Source organism: Rattus norvegicus, chromosome 3 (assembly GCF_021556685.1).
Source record: "Rattus norvegicus strain SHRSP/BbbUtx chromosome 3, alternate assembly SHRSP_T2T, whole genome shotgun sequence".
Lineage (NCBI taxonomy): Eukaryota > Metazoa > Chordata > Mammalia > Rodentia > Muridae > Rattus > Rattus norvegicus.
This window is the reverse complement of record NC_141536.1, coordinates 95,594,769-95,618,559: the sequence shown is the minus strand read 5'-3', so window position 1 is coordinate 95,618,559 and position 23,791 is coordinate 95,594,769. Positions and strand designations below refer to the sequence as shown.

At 39.8% G+C, this 23,791-nt stretch overlaps 1 protein-coding gene across 11 annotated transcripts in view; it reads right to left on the bottom strand.

Moving 5' to 3' along the window:
- Positions 1–1,098: 1,098 nt before the first annotated feature.
- Positions 1,099–23,791, bottom strand: part of Bdnf (brain-derived neurotrophic factor) — a 50,576-nt gene continuing 27,883 nt past the window's right edge. For 10 of the 11 annotated variants that reach the window (NM_012513.4, NM_001270631.1, NM_001270632.1 and 7 more), the window contains 1 exon segment: positions 1,099–4,757. In NM_012513.4, the coding sequence (NP_036645.2) occupies positions 3,987–4,757 (771 nt within the window). In that variant the 3' untranslated portion in view covers positions 1,099–3,986. 11 annotated transcript variants of the gene reach the window in all.

Genomic DNA, 23,791 nt, shown 5'->3' with positions numbered 1-23,791 from the left:
TGTTTTAGTCTTTGTTAACTATGAAAGTTAGGTAAGCCTGAAGTATTGTAAAGTTCTAATTTCATGGCTGGGCTGTCATGGCTATGTGTCTGGGAGTGGGGGGCTGTTCTTCGAGGTCAGAGAGCTCTGCAAATGCACTGAGCAGATTCGATTCATTCATCCCATTTGATTTGCTTTTGCATATATACAACACAAGTCAGTGTTTGTTATGACTTTCCTGATCCTTATTTATAAGACAATATACGAGGAAACCATGTGTGTATGTTTGAATAGAAATGATACATTGTACAGATATAGTTCACCACTTTCTGGGATGGGCTGTCAGTGCTCAAACAGGGAGCTTAGGAGTTAGAGCAGATGCTTTCTTCCTTAATGGCCCTTTCTATAATTGAAAATCCTTCCATTTATTTCCCTAAGATTTAGTGATAACTTTAAACACTTTAACTAAATTACCCAGCGGCTTGGCAGCCATCATGGAGGCAAATCTTTTTAGAGATTGTAGCAATCTGTTAGATCATGGATACTATGATATAAAATCTGCATGCTCCACATACAAAAATTAAATCAGTGCAATGGATACAAGCACATGCTGCAAATGGCATCACTTCCAAACCAAGGGGACATGACCTGTCTCCAAATATTGAATTTCTGCAGGTTTTTCAGTCATTGACTTTCTAAATTTGAGCCAATTTATTCTCATTATCCCTAAGTAAACCTACTTTGATTTTTTTAAAAAAAAAAACAGTTATTTTATAATCAAATAGAGCCTGCCAGCCCTGGTTCATGAATCCTGATGTTGCTAGGATGCATGATTTGGTATTTGATGAAAGTATATCACTTCAAAGGGAAAAGTCTCAAGTGTCCTAGAAAATGACACTCCTGTCTTCTACCACAGAAGACAGGCCCAATCCTGGAGCTTCTCTGAAGCTTACAGACTGCAGGATTGGCCTCCCCATGCTTTGAAATCAGCTTCCTGTGTGGAGAACTGTTCAATTGCTACCACTAGTCAGGATGGTCTTAAAGCAAGGAACACATGTATTTATAATAAAACACATTTTCATATTTTACAGTGAAGAGAAAAAACCCAGAACCCCCAGATTTTATGTACTTTGAAAATATATTTAAAAACATTAAAAATTCTATATTTAAAACATATATTATATGTTAATTGGTACACTTAAATAGAACCTGTATTTACAATAGGCTTCTGATGTGGTTAAGTTTTAATGCCAATTTTTTTCAATAACATAATTATATAAATATACTAAAATACAATAAATATTTTTCTTGTTTTACATGGTGAATAATATCTTTACCATAGAGAGAACAAGGCCACAGACATTTACTTACAGTTTCAATGGGAATCACTATAAAAAGCATCAGGCCTGCTGCCATGCATGAAACACTTCTGCCAAAAAGAGACCACAGCAAGACTTTCAGAACAGAACAGAACAGAACAGGACGGAAACAGAACGAACAGAAACAGAGGAGAGATTTTAACAAATCAATCTCAGGTCAACATAAACCACCGACATGGAGCTATGATGTATCTTAGTGGGTATGAGAGCCAGCCACTGACCACACAGTTGCGGAGGGTCTCCTATGAAGCCACCTAATCGACCTGGCCCTTCGAATACCGTGAGATTGTGATGGGGCTCCTTTTATTTGTTTGACTAACGTCTCTCAGAATGAAGCTGCAAAAAGTTAGCATATAGCAGATATTCAAAGCATTCCTTAATAGGTTAAAAATGATGACAGAGATTAATGTTGTCAAACGGCACAAAACAATCTAGGCTACGTGAAGTCTTCCAAAAACAGGGGATTCAGTGGGACTCCAGAAGACAGACTAGTTCTAAAGGAACAGTTGAACAAAAAGAAACTATTTGCTGATGGTATCTTCACTCCCTGAGTCACAGTGGACAGCCACTTTGTTTCACCCTTTCCACTCCTAAGATGAAGCAATTGTTTGCCTCTTTTTCTGATGCCCAGGAGCCCAGTCAGGTAACCACTAACACATTCGCGCTGGCGGAAAACCTCACTAGGGAAATGGGCTTAACACTAGTTCTCATTGGGGCCATTCATTCAGGCTTCCAGCTTGACTTCTCCTAACCCCAAGAGGTAAAGTGTAGAAGGGACCCTTGTGCTGAATGGACAGAACTATCAGGAGCTTTCTGTGCTCTTCACTTAAGCAGTATTTCCTCCTGTGTTCTTGTCTCTTTCACAGTGAAAGCACCTTCCTATGCCTTGTCATTCTAGCCCTTACAGACAGACATTGCTCATTCTGCCTAAGTTTTGGTGCTTTTTCTGGTTTTGTTTGTTTGTTTTCTTCTTTCTTTTTTCCTTTCACCAAAATGTCTCAAAAAAATAAATAAATAAAACCTAGGCTTCCTGAAGTCTAAGCGCAAAGAAAGTTAAGTCTCTTCACAGCAAACATTTCCCATCATGCTGCACTGATAGCATCACTGCTATGCCATATTTGGATCCAAAGCTGCTCCAGGTTAATCCAACTTTATCCATAATTATTTAAAATGGGATGGAGGCCATAAATGGATTTGAGTGTGGTTCTCCAATTGAGAACCTCTTGAGCACTGTTAGGTAACGTAGGCACTTAAAGCAGAAGGCCTAAGAAACTTGACACATCATTCCAGAGCCTGCTCTGAAGGGTGCTTCCGAGCCTTCCTTTAGGAATGTCTCAAGTACCATTCCCCACCTCCATCTAGACCTCAGGATGGCCACTCAGAAATTCCTCCTGCTCTGCCAGGAAATAGTATGTCAGCTCCACTTAGCCTCCACAGGGCCATTCAGTCGCATTTCAGTGGCAGTGTGGATCCCTGCTCTAGTATCTGGCTGTATGCAATATCTTTTATCTGCAAACATTGTTAGGCCATATTATAACTTATCCACTGTTTATGCCTTTAAAAAAAAAAGAACATTTTCGGTTATTCTTACTTGTTTCTCCTTAGGGCAAAAAATAAAAAAAAAATCACTGTTTTCCACGAGTGTCATGAAATGACACACATTGTTCATCTGTTCACAGCAGTGATAAAATATTTCAAAGCGCGCAACTTAATTTTCTTTCTTAAAACAAAACAAAAAAGAAAGGGACCAAAATGGGAGGAGGGAGGGAAAGAATGTGCTTTAAACAAATGCTGGTCTTTCCAATAAAAGCAGCTTTCCCTGACCCATGCCAGAAGAGTGACCTGGGGGACCAGGGAGATACATCATGGGCAGTGTTGTGTGAGCATTTTATTCAGTTGCCTTAATTTTTATTCGTTTTCCAGTCATCTGATTGGATTTTGCAAACATTTTTTACAACATACAAATGTAACGCTTTATCAACCAGAATGGAGAGTGAAGAAATTTTCTCCATCCCTACTCCGGGTGGAACTAAAAAAACAAAACAAACAAACAAACGAAATAAAACACAAAACAAACAGAAATCTACCCCTCCCGTTCCCCATCCCCTAAGCCAGTAAAGCAATGACAACAGCACCTTGACATAGTTTTAATTCCAACGCTATGAGAAGTTGAAAGCAGTAGAACAGAGTACTAACAAGAACGAAGATACTTAGTGTCTAAAATGTAAACGGAATGTTTTGGTTCAAATTTTTGTTTTTGCTTTTTTTTGTTTTTTGTTTTTTTGTCTGTTTTCTGAAAGAGGGACAGTTTATTATCAATTCACAATTAAAGCAGCATGCAATTTATTATTTTTTTTAACTTTTTGTTTTCAATTCTTGGCAACGGCAACAAACCACAACATTATCGAGGAATGTAATGCAGACTTTTAAAGTTGTGCGCAAATGACTGTTTCTTTCTGGTCATGGATATGTCCAATAAATAGATTGTAGAACCACTGTACTGTATAAACTTCATTTATACATGCAGTTCATAAAATTATCTTTTTCTTAACTGAATAATTTACCCTGTTATGTATATATACAAATAGATAATTTTTGTCTCAATATAATCTATACAACATAAATCCACTATCTTCCCCTTTTAATGGTCAGTGTACATACACAGGAAGTGTCTATCCTTATGAACCGCCAGCCAATTCTCTTTTTGCTATCCATAGTAAGGGCCCGAACATACGATTGGGTAGTTCGGCATTGCGAGTTCCAGTGCCTTTTGTCTATGCCCCTGCAGCCTTCCTTCGTGTAACCCATGGGATTACACTTGGTCTCGTAGAAATATTGCTTCAGTTGGCCTTTTGATACCGGGACTTTCTCCAGGACTGTGACCGTCCCACCGGACATGTCCACTGCAGTCTTTTTATCTGCCGCTGTGACCCACTCGCTAATACTGTCACACACGCTCAGCTCCCCACGGCGGGCGGGGTCGGAGTGGCGCCGAACCCTCATAGACATGTTTGCGGCATCCAGGTAATTTTTGTATTCCTCCAGCAGAAAGAGCAGAGGAGGCTCCAAAGGCACTTGACTGCTGAGCATCACCCGGGAAGTGTACAAGTCCGCGTCCTTATGGTTTTCTTCGTTGGGCCGAACCTTCTGGTCCTCATCCAGCAGCTCTTCGATCACGTGCTCAAAAGTGTCAGCCAGGGACGTCGTCGTCAGACCTCTCGAACCTGCCCTGGGCCCATTCACGCTCTCCAGAGTCCCATGGGTCCGCACAGCTGGGTAGGCCAAGTTGCCTTGTCCGTGGACGTTTGCTTCTTTCATGGGCGCAGCCTTCATGCAACCGAAGTATGAAATAACCATAGTAAGGAAAAGGATGGTCATCACTCTTCTCACCTGGTGGAACTGTGGGAAGGAAGCAGAGACAGACACAGAACAGGTTAGACCTTACTTTCTTGGGGACACCATGTGGCCCATCTGCTTGTAATTTCAGACCTTTTTTCTTTCTTTTTTTCTTTTTCTTTTTTTTTTTTAATGTCTTACTGATCCACTCCAGCTGCAGGGGACACAAATCAATGTCAGTTACCGTGCTGTATGTAGCTTAATATAAACCAGAGACATGCAGTGTTTTCCTCAAGATTTACATGTAAGCCTGAGAGTAAACGGTTTCTAAGCAAGTGACGGCACTGTGGCTTCCCCGCTCCCACTTCCTCCCACTTTAGCAGCTCTGGGGGTTTAATTTTTAATGATCTCTGTTCACGCCGTCACCAGAAACACAATCACACATGTTACTAAGCAACAACTGCAAGTGGAATAGTAATCTTCCTTTCAAGTCAGCAGCACAGTCCTTGGTAGGAATGTGTGGTGGAAACAGTAGTGGCTAGAGGGCCGGCTGGCTGCAGCTCTGAGCAGGAGAGCTGGGACGGGCCTTTCTCCCTAGAGGCAGTGTGACAGCACTTTGGACCACCGTGTTTTTCAGATAGGGAAGCTAAAGGCCAAACAGGATTTGTCTGGTGTCATGAAGAAACTTTAGGAACTAGAGAGCACATCTCTAGGTTTTACTGCATCTGAGAAGGTTTTGCTTATTTCCAAACAATTCGTTTTCAGTAGGTTTGTTCTAATGATGTGCCTGAGGCAGGTATGAAAACAAGAGAAAGGGGAAAGCTGGACTAGTCCTCAAGGAAAGGCATTCAAGTCCGGATCAATCAATGCCTTTCACGTGCGGACATCTCTCCAGACTCCCATGGTACTTGGATGGCTTGTTTTGGCAAACCAAAGAGAGCGCAACTTCTCATTAGCAGAACTCCTGTGTGTGTGTGTGTGTGTGTGTGTGTGTGTGTGTGTGTGTGTGCACGCGCGTGTGTGTGTAACACTGAGTTGTCATACCTTTACAAAGCTGAGTAGTATTTTACACACTTTGGAACTGGCAGCTAGGGTTTCTTTCTGTGCATTTGAAGTTCCCTATGATGCCTCTTAACAACATACCACAAAGTTAAATCACTCTTAGAATTTGGCTTGCATCTTTAAGCACGCTCTGCAAACCCAACTAAAATTGAATAAGAAGCAAAATTAAGACATACCTATGGACCAAACCAAGGTTACGTCAGGTGGTGGAAGACTTCTGAGTTACTTACCGGAAGCATTGTGCCTCTTAGTAGTAACAAGTAGAATTCCTTTAACTCTACCGTGCTAACTTTCTTTCTACTTATCAGCTGTGGAACATAGACTCGTAAAGACATACACGCACAGCACTCATTATGCAGGGTAAGTCCACCAGAAAAGAATTATGTTTCTGTCCACGATGAGTTGCTGAACACAAAAATAACCTACCTCCAGTCAATAGTGCAGAAATGGCCGAAAGCTTTAGTATTGAAAAATCAAAGTTTCTATCATCCACTTTTGAAAGAGACAAGGTAGTCTACCACCAATGGAAATTTCCTCATGTATACACCTTCAGTTTGCATAAATGGTAAACATACTCAGAACTGCTTGGACGGTAGGGGTAGCCAATCAACGAGAAGACAGCAATGATCCTATGTGGCGTCCGAACAGGCCACATAGACAGCTTATGCACACAAGCTACAGAATTCTCACTGAAGTGGGACCGTAAAGCCCTCCTCAATGCTACAGTGGCATCACAATTATCTTGAGGCTCTTCCCCTCAGGAGAGCAATGCACACAACAGTTTCAGACTTCATAGATGCGCATAGCCTCCACACACCAGCCACAGTAAGAGAAGTTGTTCACAGAGCTAGTTACCCAAGCACAGCCAGACAGGAAGGAAAGTGAGACATTTCACACTCAAGTCCAGGCAACGATTTGAGACTAGTGTAGCATCCCTCTGAAGAAGGCTTGCATCTTCCTTCCTCAGGAGATTGGACACTGTTTGAAAGCCATCTTCCCTGCTCTGCACAGCATCTCCATTACTTATAGCCACCTCGTCCTTAGCCAAGGGTGTTAAGCCACTTGCCCACTTGTGTCCTAGGAATTTTTGTTTCTATAGAGTATCTTTGCAGCTTTTAGTTTGGATACAATGAACCAGTATGAATTTGTAAGTTACTAAGAGGAGAGTAAGCTTGTTCATATTTGTTTGATTGTATCATATTTTATACTATTGACAAGAGAAAGTGCTTGGACCACATAATGATTTAAGATTAGAAAGGCAAATCGGCTTGAGGAAAATACACCTGTTAGTCCTGCTAATATCTAAAATTTTAGGAGTGTTTTATATCCAGCACCATTACAGAAATGGATCTTGCATGAAGGTTTTGGATTTGGGCAGGTGGTACACCACTGAAGGAAACTTTTCTCCTAATATCACAAGTCTACATTTGAAGGACTCAAGGGACCTTCAAATTTAGGTCAATGAAATAATACATATTTAAACTATTTTATACTGGTGCATACTTTCAACACCAGCAATCAGGAAATCGGGACAAGTGGATCTTTATAAATTCAAAACCAGTCTATGCCTATTTTACATATGAGTTCCAGGCTAACCAGAGGGACCCTATCTCATAAATTAATTAATTAATTAATATTTTAGTCATCTATACCACGTTGGTGAAGATTTGCCATTATAAGCCATTTTTCCTCTTGAAAACTCATATATATATATATATATATATAAAACTTAAGTACATTTATAAAAGCAGAAAAAACAAAAGAAAATGAATTTTAGAAGTAATGAGACGTAGAATTTTGTAAGCATTTACTAAAGGTTATATGCTTTTAAATGACTGGAGGTACTGAGGCATTTTAGCTACAGTGTTTTATCACTGTTACACCAATGAGTCTTTTAATGATACATTTTTCTATACTTAAAAAGGTTTCCTCAGCCTTTGGGGGGGCGGGGTGTGTCTCATTTATCAGTTTTATTGGTAACATTCTGATACAGAAAGCACTCAAGGCTCTGTCTATCACTGGTTCAGCAATTCATAAGCAAATTCTAAGTAAACAATTGGCCTCTGAGTAAATATGACTCAGCTTTCCCTGTAAGTCTACACATAGACTTTGTCCCAGGCTGAGCATCTAAGTAGACTCAGTAATTAACTGGGCGGTAATACACCTAGCCCCACTCCTCTGACACCCTCCTAGTGGTATTTTAGCAATCCTTTTGGCCTATTTGCTATCAAGACTTCAGAAAACACCTTGAACAGTAACTCAATACTTTTTGTGAGCACAAAAGCATGACCCACTTTGCCTGTTTATTGTATGTTTCTTACTATGTACACCAGGACGGTCTTGACTCCAGTTTCAATCCTCCTGACTCAGCTTCTGAAGTGTTGGGATACGACATGTACCGTCATGCCAAGCTCTGGCTTTTTAAATCATGGCTTTCTGATACTTTGGGTAATCCTGGAATTGACTAAAATGTTCAGAATAGAATTTGATATAAAGTTTGACACCACATTTCCTGTATAGTCTTCCTGTATAGACATTTTACTAATGTCTCCATCCAAACTTATTTTACCAATATTTCTTTTTCCAGTCCACTGCTACCATCCTGGATCAGGCTTTATCATCTCATTTTTGACCATCATTTCTCCTTGTTGTGTGGGACACCCTTTCTGTCCTATTAAACTCCTGACAAAACACTCCTATGCTATTCTCTCACACAAAAACTTACAATGACTTCACTTCTGAGTAGGCCAGGGTCCCTGTGATCCTTTGTCATCAGTGGAAATTATTTGATTTTCCCTGAAAATAGAGCTTTCTCCTCTCTACCTCTAGGGAACTGAGCCTTGGCCATCTTTCATGATGGCCAAGTTTAGTTTAAGCACTAAAATTTGCTGTACTTGCCACCTTCTCTAATTACGCCAGCACACGTTGGCTTCTCCTTGATTCTACATTATCATGATTATATTTGGTGCTTTATGCCTCCCCCACCAACCATTAACAGTAGTTACTAGTTATGGCCTGTCTTCTGTAAGAAAATAGGTTCTAGGAAGACTTTCTTAGCTTCATCTCAGTAAAGTCAATATAAAGTATGTTACATAGAAAAAAAGAAAAAAGAAAAAAGAAAGCTTAGTTAGAAGCATGACTCACAAGACCTAAACATCCAACCAGAGCAATATTCATGATAGCTTGTTCCTCTACTATCGTACCACAATAACTTGTGCTGTCTAAAAGATTATAAAGCATTCATAATCTTCATCAAATTAAATTGTTGCAAAGAGAGGACAGTTAATATCATCATGGTCACATAGTTATAGCAATTACACTTCTAATTCTGTCAAATGTCACAAAACTAATAGGTCTCCTCACTCTCGTTTTTACTACCAGAACTTTATGCCAGTTTTAGAATATTAATCACAAGGTAGAGAAAGTGTATGACAAAGAGGGAGCTTATGAAACTTGGGGATCATTTCCTATAGTTAAACAAATCACAGAGGCCAACTTTCTAAAGCCAGCATGATAAAGATTCTATTAGAACTGTTCTTAATCATGGTCATCATTTAGATCTTCCCCTAGTGAGTTGAAGACTTGGTTCTCACTGAAGCTATGTGTAGAAGTAGGTCATTTAGACTATGAATAGATCATGAGGGCTCTCATCTTATCAATGGTATATCTATTGATGGATCAGTTGTTAAATGGTCATTAGGACAAGGTAGAAGCCATAGGAACTGGGGCTCTGTGACATTATGCCTAGAAGCAGTGGTGCCAGGTGACCATGAAGTGCAAGCCAAGATAAATGTTTTCTTGCTTTAAGTTAATCATGTTAGAACTAAATTTTCATGGCCAAAATTGAGAAGAACTAAATAATCATAGAGGCAAGTCAAAAAAAAAAAGGGGGTGAGAGGACCACAAAAGCTTTATTTACTTCTAATCTCTTTGGATTATGTATGTAAGCAAAAGAAAACAGTTTAATGTTTTCTGTAACTATCAAGGATAATGAAATGTTACAGAAAGATCAATTAATGTTTAATTCTGTTGTATAGGGTACAGACCTATTAAAACCACATTGTGGTGGTTTGAATATGCTTGGCCCAGGGACTGGCATTACTAGGAAGTGTGTTCCTGTTGGAGTAGGTGTGCCACTGTAAATGTGGGCTTTAAGACTCTCATCCTAGCTGACTGCAAGCCAGTCTTCTAGCAGCTTTCAGATAAAAATGTAGAACTCTCATCTCCATCACCATTCCTGCCTGGATGCCGCCATGATGATAATGGACTGAACTCTCTGAACCTGTAAGCCAGACCCAATTAAATGTTGCCCTTATAAGAGTAGCCTTGGTCATGGTGTTTCTTTTTTTTTCCCATCTCTATTAAATTGGGTATTTCTTATTTACATTTCAAATGTTATTCCCTTTCCCAGTTTCCAGGCCAACATCCCCCTAACCGTCCCCCTCCTCTTCTATATGGGTGTTCCCCTCCTCCCCCCATTACCTCCTTCCCCCCACAATCCCATTCACTGGGGGTCCAGTCTTGGCAGGACCAAGGGCTTCCCCTTCCACTGGTGCCCTTACTAGGCTATTCATTGCTACCTATGTAGTTGGAGCCCAGGGTCAGTCAATATATAGTGTTTGGGTAGTGGCTTAGTCCCTGGAAACTCTGGTTGGTTGGCGTTGTTGTTCATATGGGGTTGCAAGCTCCTTCAACTCTTTCAATACTTCCTCTAATTCCTCCAACAGGGGTACCGTTCTCGGTTTAGTGGTTTGCTGCTAGCATTTGCCTCTGTATTTGACATGTTCTGGCTGTGTCAGGAGAGATCTATATCTGGTTCCTGTCAGCATGCACTTCGTAGCTTCATCAATCTTATCTAGTTTTGGTGGCTGTATATATATGGGCCACATGTGGGGCAGTCTCTGAATGGCCGTTCCTTCAGTCTCTGTTCTAATATTTGCATCCCTATCCCCTCCTAAGGGTACTCTTGTTCCCTTTTTTAAAGAAGGAGTGAAGCATCGCATTTTGGTGATCCTTCTTGAGTTTCATGTGTTCTGTGCATCTAGGGTAATTTGAGCATTTGGGCTAATATCCACTTATCAATGAGTGCATACCATGTGTGTTTTTCTGTGATTGGGTTACCTCACTCAGGATGATATTTTTCAGTTCCATCCATTTGCCTATGAATTTCATAAAGTCATTGGTTTTGATAGCTGAGTAGTATTTCCATTGTGTAGATGTCATGGTGTCTCTTAACAGCAGTAAAACCCTAAGGGACACACTAATGAAAACCTGCACAATAACATTAAAAATGTCTAACTTTCATCTGATTTCACCACAGTCATATATCAACCTTACTTGTTCAATTGTAAGGCAAGGGATTTATTTTCTAGTTCTACTGTCTAAGAAGGAGTTAAGACCATCACATAACTTTAGGAAAAGACAAATGATCCAGGGAAGATATAGATGAAGTTTTAAAGAGAGAAAGATGCTCTTTTCAGGTAAGAAATGAAGAAATGCTTTGTGAAGTTTTCATAGAATTCTGAGATCTCTGTATAGGATAGAAGTGGGTGATGATTGAATGGTGAATGGGTTCGAGGTGAGAGAAGGACTAGAGTTAGAAGAGCTCTATACCAGAAGTCATAAGAAACAAGATGAAACAACTGCCCAATTTCATACGGTTCTAGGGATGACAATAACTAAATTGGATACTGCTTTATGGACAGAGAAGGTCCTATAAGAGTTTCTGAGCAGAGGGGGGTGTTTAACATGGCACACAGAAGACTTCAAGGAATGGCAGACTAGACTAAATAAGTTCAATAATTATATTCTTATTGAATAGTGAGCTTTAAAAATAAATACTAAATAGTTGTTTACTTGTGGAATTATGGGTCTGTTTCAATCTTTTTATTGAAACATGGTTTGAAAGGGAAAGTGGTTACAGAAGTAGAGTTAAGTAGCAACCATCAGTAATCTTTGGCTTGACAGAAGAACAGGACATAAAGAGATAAAGATGAGGGGAAACTACAAACTTTCATTCCAATTATAACTGTACTGAACTTTGGTTCAATGGCTCAGCACTTTTAATTCAAAGATCTCCAAGTGCTTCGCAAATATTAAGTAATTAAGACTCATAGGACCCAAGAGATACAGGTAACTATAATTATCCACATTTTGTGCTGAAGCAAAGAGGATCAGAGTTTTTAATCAACTCATCCACTCTGTGTGGTTCCCTTGATAGAAAAAGGTCAGAACCTAGATTCTGAATCTAGATTCCAGAAGTGTAGCCTTACAGTAAAGGCACTAGTTTGTTTCATCCATCTATAATTTCCATGTTATTTTCTCATGTATTGGTAAACCAAGAATAAACAAAAAAATAAGACAATAATAAATACACCCACACATTCCTCAAAGAAGATAATTAAAGTTGAAATTCATAATTAAAATGGAAAAATAGAATGATCATTACAGATATTCACCTACTTAGCTGGTTGTCCATTTCATTGAAGATAATAGATAATTTTGAAAATAATATTTGATAATGTAGACATTTCAAAGTTTTTAGAAATACCTTTATAAGGTAATGTTTAAATATTTGTGTCCCAAGATAGTCAAAGACACCGGAGTGAAGGTTAAATTTAGGCATTAATATGGCTAGATTAAAGAATATTGTTTTGAGGTGTGATTGTGTTGCCAGGAGATTGTGAGACAAATTGGTGGATTGAATAGGAAAGTCTGTCCTCAATTGTGGGTGGACACAATCCATATCATTGGCTGGTGCCCAGATAAAACAACAAGAGAGGAAGGGGATCAGCTCCCCTCCTCATAACTGGTTTATGTTCATCTTTTCTAAGACTCATTGTCACACAGACACAAGTTCTAACGTTAGACATCAAAACTATCAGCTCTCTGAACTTGTATGAGTAGATCTTAGACTCTTGTGCTTTCACATATGGACCAAGCCATGCTACAGCACAACAGGGTCTACAGCTTGCAGACAACATCTCATGGTGCCTCTTAACCTTCATAATCATATGTGCCAATGTCTACAATATGCCTGTGTTCAAATATCTATATCTACACTGGTTCTATTTCTTTCAAAATACTAATATAGCTTTCTATAAAGCATGGTCTTTCATATCAGAGTACTCTAACTTCTGACTTTTGCATGGCATTAAATGTGACACAAACTTTATTTAATGATACTACAAAAACCAAATAGTTTGATTAGTCTATGTATTAAAGAATTCTCCCTGGAATTCTTACACACAGTAAGTTGTACAGTATATTATGTCAACTAGATTCTCTAGATACTGAATGATCTAATAATGTTTATGCTGGTGCTATTGGAGCAGTATAAGGCGGAGGCTTTGTTAAAGTATGGGCCATAAGTCTTAGTATCAGCTGAAATAATGCGTTGGATTTGGGAAGAAGGAATAAAAAAATGATCTTATAGAAAGAGCAGCTCTGGGCAGAGAACTCTCTAACTTACATCCTAACCTTAGGCACAGCTGCCATCTTCCAGAGGTTTGAAGTGCTGCTTTTAACACTGCCTCAGGCAGCCTAATGTTTCCCACAACCAATGGAGGTTCCTGAATGTCAGAGACTTCTAGCAAGACCTATTCATACCTGTCATTTTCTTTTGCCTAAACACCGCATGACTCTAACAAATGAACCTCAGCACCACGCATTCCTAACTCACTTGCATATCAAATATGCATTTTTAAATATCCTCTAGAACAGCTATTTTTAATTATAGGGCCCAACTGGCAGCTGACAATCAAGAACTAAAATCTTTTTAAATTAGGATTTTATTTTCTTCTGATGTCCTGGCAGTATTTGTTGCCATTCACCTAACAAGGTATTGTTTACCAAATCCTCACACATGGTAGACAAATATTATTAACTTTGATTAGTATCATTATGTGTTATTGACTCATTCTGTAATAAACAACTTGTCACTTTATCACATGAATATCAGATTTAATAACAGATGTTCATCAATTACTATGCAATCATGGATGGGAGTTTTAAAATTATTTTATTTTATATGTATAAGTGATTTGCTTGCAAGTATATCTGTCCAAAAGCGCATGCCTGGTACTCATGGAAGTCAGAAGAGGGCATTCAATTCCCTTGGAAGTAGCAAGTTCCAAGATTGTGTGTGAGCCACCATGTGGGTGCTAGGAATCAACACTCTGGCTCTCTGGAAGAACATCTAGTGCTCTTCACTGCTGAGCCATCTCTCTAGCACCATGGGTGGGATTTTTGTGAAGGCGATGATGGCTTTGGAAGTGAACAGGGATGTGAAAACATCTTTAGCATTACATCGATACAAGTGAACTACAACTAAACTGTACGTAAATATATACTTTTGAATTTATGCAAAAAACTCAATGTTGAAATTAATTTTATGCAGCCTAAAGTCTTAAATATCAGGTACCATTTATTGTTTATTATTGTGATTCAAAATTGTCAGTAAAGGGCTAAGAGGACAGATCAATGAGGAAAACAATTGTTGTGCAAACTGAAGGATTTGAGTTTGTATCTTCAAAACCCATGTAAAAGACATACACACCACGTGAGCTTTGGTAATTTCAGCATCTCCTATGGGAAGATGATAGGCAGAGAGAGGAAACCCACCAGAAGCTTTTGAGCCAGCCTGGCATATGCAGCAATGATTAGATCTCATCTCAAACAACCTAGAAGATGAGGAACACTGCTCAGGGCTGTCCTATGACTTCCATATACACATCATGCTATCCATGTACCCATAATCACGTAAATGAATATGAAGCTACGCAGACCCATTGTACATTCAAATAATAATACAATAATAATAAAAACGTGAGAGAAATGCTCAAGGAAAAAAAGAGATTTGTGGTATCTGAAATTAGAGTCGTAGGAAGTACAGGGATGAGACAAAATTCAAACTAAATGAGCCCTTGCTTTTTTTTTTTCTCAAACTGTAATCAATACCCAAGCTGCATTGGCATCACCAAGGAGCTCGTAAGAAATGCAGCATCTCAGCTTTCCCTCCCTCATCCCATGTATCTTACCCACTACCAGAACTAGCTTCAGATATTTAAGTAGACTTACAAACTTATCAAAGCTGAGCTATAGTAGAGCAAGCCATAGAGAGAAAGTCAGTCAAACGAGATAAGGAAGAAAATCAAGGTCAGCACTACGGTTCTTTCTCAGTATGCCACGGGGTTACCTGACATCTCCTTTCTGATTCAACACCCACTGCATGTGTTTTGTTGATTTTGTAATGGTGTTAAGTAAAACCTTGGCTCTTTTGCCAACTGGCTTTTTCATTCTGTCCATACCATAAGGTGCAGGATAACTATAGATAAACACTGTTACATGAGCATTTGTAGGGTACCGCTGATATAAATCTGGACTGCAATTCAATTACTAATTTTTCCCAAGTGCTATGAGGCAAATGCAAACACATTTAGCTCTCCTAATCACTTCGCACAGTCTGATATCACCCACTCAATGAGAACCATACTGGAGATGCCATGACTAACTAGATCTGAGAGTAGATTTCCAAGCACTCAGCCAGATGTCAAATTGCTTTCAGCCAGATGTCTCTGGTCCTTTGTGTTCTGAAGTGGTAAAGGGGAGTCAGAGGCAGAGAGAATTCTCCCACTCAGGCAGATTTCTTAACTTTAGAATTGGTCCTGAAGCCAACAGATCACAGCTCCTTCCTACCATGTGTACATTTCATGGACCATGAAATTCAAAATATAATTAAGGTCTCACTAAAACAGTGCTGGCAACAAAGGTGCAATATACATAAAATATATTTAATGTATATGTGTATGTGTCAGGGGTCAGAATCCTTTCTCCTACTTCAGCTGGACACTACAACAGATGACCAGTAAGTAGGTAGCACAATTTCCTGGTAACTATCTAATATTTGAAACCAGTATCATCAAGGTAAATACCTTAAATGGAATTTTAAAAGTTGAAAATGAAAGAAATGCTTAAAATTTTTGGAATTGAACACAAATATGAGGGAGTTGTCGAAATAATTTTGTAAGCAGAACTGGAGACTAGTCCACTGCTGAACTCTTGACAAACGATTGTGAGGATTGCTAGATTCTAAACATCAAGAACTTACCAGATTCACAAGACCACATGTGAATGAATGCTCTGTACCAGGAAGCCTGGCAGTATGGCAAACTGTGTGCGAATTTATGGGGCAGATGTTTTACTGTCTCAGGTGGTGTCACAGATACTGCGCATTCTACCTGGAACAGCAGGTTGAAAGGCGCAGATGTCAACATGTGAAAGGACTGCCTTTTCCAGATTACATACAAGCACACCTACAGGCAGAGGATACAGTGAAAGCTATACTCTGTCTCCTTGTCTCCTTGCCTCCAAAGAGTAAGTGTGCCCTGCACCAAAAAAGCAGAATGCAAGATGGATGCAGTTACATTTTCTGTCCCTAAGGGAGAATGTGTGCTAACTCTTAGACCTGAGGATGAAGGGAATCCCATTTAAGCAGTATTGTTCACTGCTGTGTCGATTGGAAACATTCCAGGACCATTCAAAACAAAAGAAACAGAAAAAGGAAGTCAAGGCAGTCTGTCTTATTTCAGTTTCCTTTTTTTTTTTTTAACAATTAGCTACTTCTGTTTACAAAATTCTGTTTATAGAGTACTGCTGGATACTCCTATCTTCCTGCCATTATACGCTATCAAGATTCTTATTGCAGACAGCCAGCAGCTCACCTGAGACCACTGACATACAACTACACACCCAATGGAGCCCGGAGCTGTGGTAGAGACATGTCCTTGCCAGCTTTCGTACAGATGATGCTCCTGAAATTTCGACAGCCAACATATTCCGGTGGCTATCAGCACAATTTCTAATACAGAAATGTCTACAATTATACCCATATGAGAACAAAACCTGTAGTCTTAAACATCATTGCTTCAGAAGGATAGCTATGTTGTGTCTAAACAAGGGAGCATTATTGATTATACTCTATCTTCTGAAGACACAGAACACCAAGCTTTAGAAGTAGTGGGAGGGGCATGGGTGGGACCAGAAAGAGGATAACATTTGAAATGTAAATAAATAAATTATCCAATAAAAAAATTACAGTTTCAAACCAAACCAAACCAAACCAAGAAATATATGGAGAAGAAACTGAGAAGATGAGTTGCCCCTGGCAACAGAAGAACAACAATCCTTTTCAAATTACTCTCACGATGTCCTGAGGGTGGAGGGGGATAAAATTAGCAAGAGAAGGTTACTAGTTCTTTGTTGCTCACCTTTATGACACCATTTTCAGCAATCGTTTGTTCAGCTCCACTGAGGCGCAGAGACACACACCACAGCCTTTCTCCTGGGATGCACAGTCATACCACATGAAAGTGTGTGGGTAGATACCAAAACATGTATGGACATGCAACCCATTCTGTAGAAACTCAACGTTCTGAGTATTAACGAGGATTAGCCTGAGCACATGGAGAAAACTGGTGCTTCCACACATCCAGTTGTCCTTCGGGTTACGCTTGCATCCAACTCTATAACTTCTTTTAATTGCTTACTGCAATGTACAGGAAAGCGCTCCTTATTTGCAGCTTAATGTGGGAGGAAAAATAAAATATGTCTTCCTGCCCACTGCCTTACTCCAGCTCTCAACTCTTCTGAGTCTTAGTGTAAGAGGTTTCTGTACACTGTGCGTAACAATCCATGTAGGCCATAGTCAAGATACTGACTGTGTTTTGAGCTACTAAAAAAATTCTATGAAAACCAGGAACATCTCAGATAAAAAGCAGTCTATATGGCTGGTCAGGAAATGCCACGTCCTCATAAGCACTGGTATTGAAATATTCGAACCTGTAGTGTTGTAAGTGGCAGGGCAGTGAGAGTTCCATCCTTTCTCCTTTCACCAAATATAAATGTGTAGAGGGCACATGAAAACTCACATCAGTAAATTTCATCTAAGTAATGAGGTGATGACTATAGTTCTACCTACTACCTATAAATAAAAAACATTGTTGGTAGTAGTCATATGGGTGGAAGATGGACTTCAGAAGATCCTCTGGGCAACTATGTAAATACTAAGAATTACTAAGTTGCTTTTTGTATTAAAAATGACAACTCTACAGTTAGCTTTCATTAATTATGAGCCATCCAATCAAATCAACCACAATTCACAGCTGTGGTATCCATCAAATTTGCTTATACCCAACATGATGAAGATGGTTTGGCTCTTCTGTATAGATTCAGATGTAGATATGGCGTCTTCAATTTTGAAAGTCTACATAGTGAATACATAATGTAATCTCTGTAATCCACATTTTTAATCTACTTCAACAAAATCCTATATGAGAGTTTCTGATACATGGTGTGTTTGAAATCTAATTCCATGGAGTTTGAATGTAACCTTAAAGTTTCTTTGTTAACACCATGGGTTATTCCCTTAAGGTACCAATCCCAGATACATATTTATCAGGACAGAATGTGAAAGTTATGCATGACGTGAAGGTAATTCATTAGAGGTGTCAAACATTTTTCCCACTGGGGACTTTTTGGACATTGGAACAGAACCATGTACTTTATAGACCACTAACACTGCTACCAGATGCTTCTCTGCTGAAGTAAGAATGATTTCAATCAAGACACAAGTGTTAAGTGCCTTTTAAAAATATACTTGTAACATAACATCTTTACAACACCCTAACTTAACACTTTGCATGTTTAAATGTCTAATACTATATTGAACCTTATTTGTGACCTATGTACTACTTTTTTTTAAAAATTTTTTAATGTACTACTTTTTAAGATCATAGCTTAAGGGCTAAGATATTTGTAGAAAGAAAATTATGCTAAGGCAATCTCAAATGTATTCCCAAGAAGTAATGAAAACCACAAAGGTGGCAGAAGAGATGGTCCAGCCTGGGGCAAGCAGTACTCTCAGGGCTAGGGGTGGGAGGCTGACATCTTAAATGTGTGTGTTGAGATAGATGACAAATAGAACATCTTGCCATTATCCGCCCTTATGAGAGAGGAGACTGAGAGAGGTGGCTTCAAGAGCCTGAGAACAAAACTGGAAATACCTGTTGCGAAAGCCTTTGCAGGTGTCATTAACAAATCAAGTGTGTCTTTGTCCCTGTGCCCAGCTTGCATTTGAGAGTCTACTGATACACCGAAGGATGGTCTCTTGTATAGATCAGACACACTCATCACTGCAACTGTCCAAGTTCAACTGTTCCTTAGAGGGGAAGAAAGTGACCTCCTTTAAAATATCCCTGCCAAAGTTCGATTTTAGAAAATCTTCTTTGCTTAGGCATGGTACCTCACCTGCCATCCTAGCAATGAGGAGGCAGAGGCAGAAGGATTGCCACAAGTTCATAGTCAGTCTGGGTTATGTAGTGCATTCCAGGCCAACTAGAGTGTGCTCCTGTCCTGTGAGCAAGCAAAGAAGTAGATAAATCCATGAACGCCTATTTGGATTGGATAACTGCTCTGCTCCGCTCCATTTGCCACATTCTCCTAGGGCGGCAGGACTGGCAGAATTTGTTTTTCTAAATAAGGCACACTATCCTCAGAGAAAAATGAAACCAAGAATCAGTCCAATGAGAACGGTAAGAGTGATGGGAGGGTGGCCTGGGATACATGCCATTCACAATGGGATGATGCTATCTGGGTCATAAATCATGCTGCTTTCGTATGGCTGCCTACTTGCATAATGCAGGAAGCTGCCGGGCAACTCGGAGTACGAAGTGCGCTGATAGTGCAGCCCGGTTCAGTGTTCGTATTGTGCTCTGGAATTTTAATTCATTGTATATAAGGTACTAATTATTTAATTATAAACCTTAGGGGAAGCACAAAATCATTCCTCAAAAGAACATCCCATGGGTATGAATGCTCTGAGTAGGACTTGTCTGTGCCTTGAGGTGTATATCTTGAAGTCGGTCCTGGAAATGAGATTGGTAAGAAAAATGAGAACAGTGAAAGCCTGGGATACACAGCATCATGGTGGAAAATTTTTCTTTTCTGTTCCAATGAACAGCTGAGTTCTTTGGAGCCAACCGCACTAGTTAGGCGACTAATGAATGCATGCTTAACTTTCCATTACAGGGAATTTTGCAAGTGGCGACATGGGCCCATTCCACATATGTCACTAGAGTTGGCGTCAGCCCGTGTCCAGGGTGAGACATTATCTCCACTGTGTCATAGTCCCACTGAAAAATCGGGGTAAAAATAAAAGACTCGATGTTCACTTGGAAGTTTCTATTTCCCGTCTTACTGCAACACACTATGGACCACTCGGACAGAGGGGTGTTTGCGAATGCTGTTGGTGGGATGGGATAGCTATCGAATTCACAAGTGAGCTTTCCTACAATGTTCTACTGCTAAGAACCAATGCAGACAAGTGCACAGGCACGAATATGCACATATACACATGCATGTGCGCCCACATATACTACACATACGGCCTTTAATTACAAAAAGGTATATAATACAAAAGCCTAGTTTTCAACTGTAAGAAAATAAACCCATAGTAACTTCTTAAAGTCAAATTCAGGCAGCTCTGAAGAACATCTTCTTTTGCTTTAAGCTGGAATGGGAAGGTCTCGGAAGTGCAGTGCTAAGTGTCTAAAACCACTCTGCAAAACAGCTCCTTTAGAATTCTTCTTTTGGGAGGGTAGGTAATCACAGTCATATCGGCTTTTATTTCTATAAAGCAGACAATAACGTTTTCAGAACAATTTTATACTAATGGCAATTATAGGTGTTGTGTGTAGGGTAGGTGCAAGTGGAGGCAGAATTCTTGGTATAAACTGTTTTTTAACACTATCTTGATATTTGAATTATGTATATAAACAGTATAAATTTTAAATTGACCCCAGGCCAAGATTCTGCATGCTGGTAATCTCTGTGCTTGTTGGGGGAAGGGGTGTAGAGGCAGGAAGATCAAGAATTCAAGACCAGCCTGAGCTACACAGAGCTCTGACTCAAAAACTTAACTAAATCACCAATTAATTCACTAAATGTGAAAGTTTTGAAAATATTTAACCTAGGGGTTTCAGTTTTTTTAAAATCAATATCCCCACTGCTGTGGTAGTATTATCCTAGCAGTCTGAGTTTTGTACTTTATCTTTTGGTACATTTCCTTGGAAGAAGTTAGTAGAAGGTCATGGCTGGGACCTAGGAATGTGAAGCATGAATTCTGCTCCTTCCCCTTACATTTCATATAAAGTTCACCCTATTAAATCACTAGCTGACTGTTTTTTTTTTAAACCGGCAAATTGAACAGCCCGTAGGCAGATAAATGTATGGACCGGGGTCCCAAGTCTGCTCTGCACTGAGAGTACTAAGCCTTTTGAGTCCTGTGCACCTTTGAAAAATAACTGATGTAAGAGCAAGAAATCTGTGGCCTATAGGGGGCGACTCTACAAACAACTGTTATGTCACACGGCACAAGACCGGGAGGTAAGCAGTCGCCCAGAGTATCTAAGTCATTGAAATAATAGGAAAGTAAACTTCCCAAAGAAAGAATAGGAAGACAAACAGAAAACAAGAACCAGCTGATGCTGAGACGTCAAGAGGAAGATATGTGATTAAAGGACTTCTTATGTGGTTATCCTCAGTGTCTTGAATTCTGTCAAGTCTAACAGGGCAACTAGAGAGGCAGCTATAGGAGAAACTCTACGGACCCAGATGTCAATCTAACCATGAGATCTATGTTGAATGAAGGACCCAGGAGGATGTGAACAGTGTCGTTGTTGGAGCACATGCCCACTTCACACAGGTGGCTTCCAACTTATTTTCAAAATCAGATGGAAACTTCAAACATTTCTGAAAATGGTCCTCTGGGGACCATTTACCCCAAATTAGAGACTGAATGAAAAACCACTCTTTCAAAAGGCACCTCTCCTCCACAAACCCTTCTCATCTCCATGTGCACAGTCATCTGGAAAGCAGATTTACCATTAAACGGATGGTCAAAGCTGTCCTGCAATGCTACACTAATCAGGAAAATCTAAGTGCTGCTTTCCTCACCTTCCTGGAGCGAAACATTCCAAAGAGCTGGAAATAACCACATGTTGGTGCTGTGACCTGGGGTCCACTGGCAGTGTGCTGACTTTGCACCAACATCCAGATGCTGGGACAGGAAGCCAGCTACTTGGAACCCAGCAAAAGCAAGTAGAATCCCTCCTTCTGTTTTGATTAGTGAGGGCCCCATGTGAAGTTCCTGGTTCTTGGTTCCAGCAGGGTCTAATTCTGCTTCCAGCTGTGTCTACGCTGGCTAACGAGTACAGCACACTTGTGGACCTCCCAGTAATGAAATGAGGGACCTGCACGTGCGCCTCAACTTCCACAACTTTCTTAAGATCAAGCAAGTTAGAGGTATGTTGGATCCAATTTAATCATTAGACCCAGCAAAGGTGCTAGTGTTGGGGGCTACCTCATGCAAATTCTACTTCAGAAATATTTCTGTGATATGAAGAATGCTCTAATATGTTCTAAATCATGTTTTCAGACGAGGCATCGCCTCCAAAGCTTCTAACATCTAATCTGACACAGACACGATACACAATGATTTAATGGTTATACAATTACTCACGGTGCTCAGAGATGCAGAAAACAACTCAGTCAGGGTAGATTTATCATGGACAAGAGTCTTTTTTTAGTGGAAACAGAATTCCTGCCGTGTCTTGAAGAACTGGTGTAAGTGTATGTGGAGAGAGTAATAAATAAACAAATTAGACGCAGAGAATTATGGCAGAATAGGTTTCTGATCTCGCCACTCTAGCTATAAAGTAAAGCTCATTAGCATGAAACATGCCAGTGGGACATTTTGCTGTTTTGATGACAAGGTACTAAAGCCTCTTCTTCTAGAGTTGGGAAGTGCTAAGAAGACAGCACAGTGGTAATGTGAAGTGCCAGTCTAAACTTTACATGTATTAACACGTTTAATCTCCCACTACCCTGCCAAACGGTTGAGGCACAGAATAAGTAACTGGGTGGGAACACAGACTCAGTAGATGTTAGGCCAACTTCATCACTGGGTTCAGGAATGTAGAGTTGGGTGTTTTGTTCTTCTTTGGAAGTCTAGGATAGAAAATTCCTTCCAAGTCAGAACAATATTTAGAAGGCCTCATACTCAGAGCCTCTGAGTGTCTGATTGTTCGGAAAGCTGCAAATCTTTCCTAGCCATGTTCTAATCTAGGCATTTGGGCAATGAAGGAGATGGTAAGCCTCTGTAAATCATGGGCTATTTGTTTTATGTGGGTTCTAGTTCAGGAGAGCCGAAGTGTTTCTTTATGGTTGAGACAACTCTGCAAATCGCTAAGCAAAGCACAGACCCAGGCTCGGTCTTGCATTCTAAGACTTCACCTTTACAGTCTTAAAAGTTTGAAAGGCATTTCTAATGGTCATCAGGCTTGGGAATCAGTGTATTCTATTTTACTTATATATTCAATATTTCACTTATCCTAATCCCCAGCTTTATAAAATATGTGCCCTAAATCATATATTAAAATGCACTTAAAACTCCCCTTGAACACCTGTTCCTTTCTAGATTCATGATTTTTGGTTTGCTTTGTGACCCACTGAGTTTAATTAGGGTAATCTTTGTGACATGTTGGAGTAACAGTGAGGAAGAGAGAGAGAGAGAGAGAGAGAGAGAGAGAGAGAGAGAGAGAGAGAGAGAGAGAGAGGGGTAAGGTCATAAGAAATGTGAAATGTGGGAACTCTTAGGTTTTAAAATGTTGACTATAGAGAACAACCAGAGGTAGAGGTGAGGATGGAAGTGTGATAACAACAGTGGAGTTCTCCCCTCTCAGAGGAGAGGGGAGCGTAGAAGGATCTGTGTGAGGGAGTACGGGCAGAAAGGGGGGGGTGATATTGAGATGTAAAGTGAATAAATAATTTAAAAATAAAAAAAGAACAACCAGAGGGTGTGGAGTAATCAAACTATCACACTATAAGGAAATCACTGGCAGGACCACGAAGATCATAGAGAATGAGATAGGCTGGCTGTGTAACCCAATGGGAACAGTTGCTTATCATGCATGAGAGTC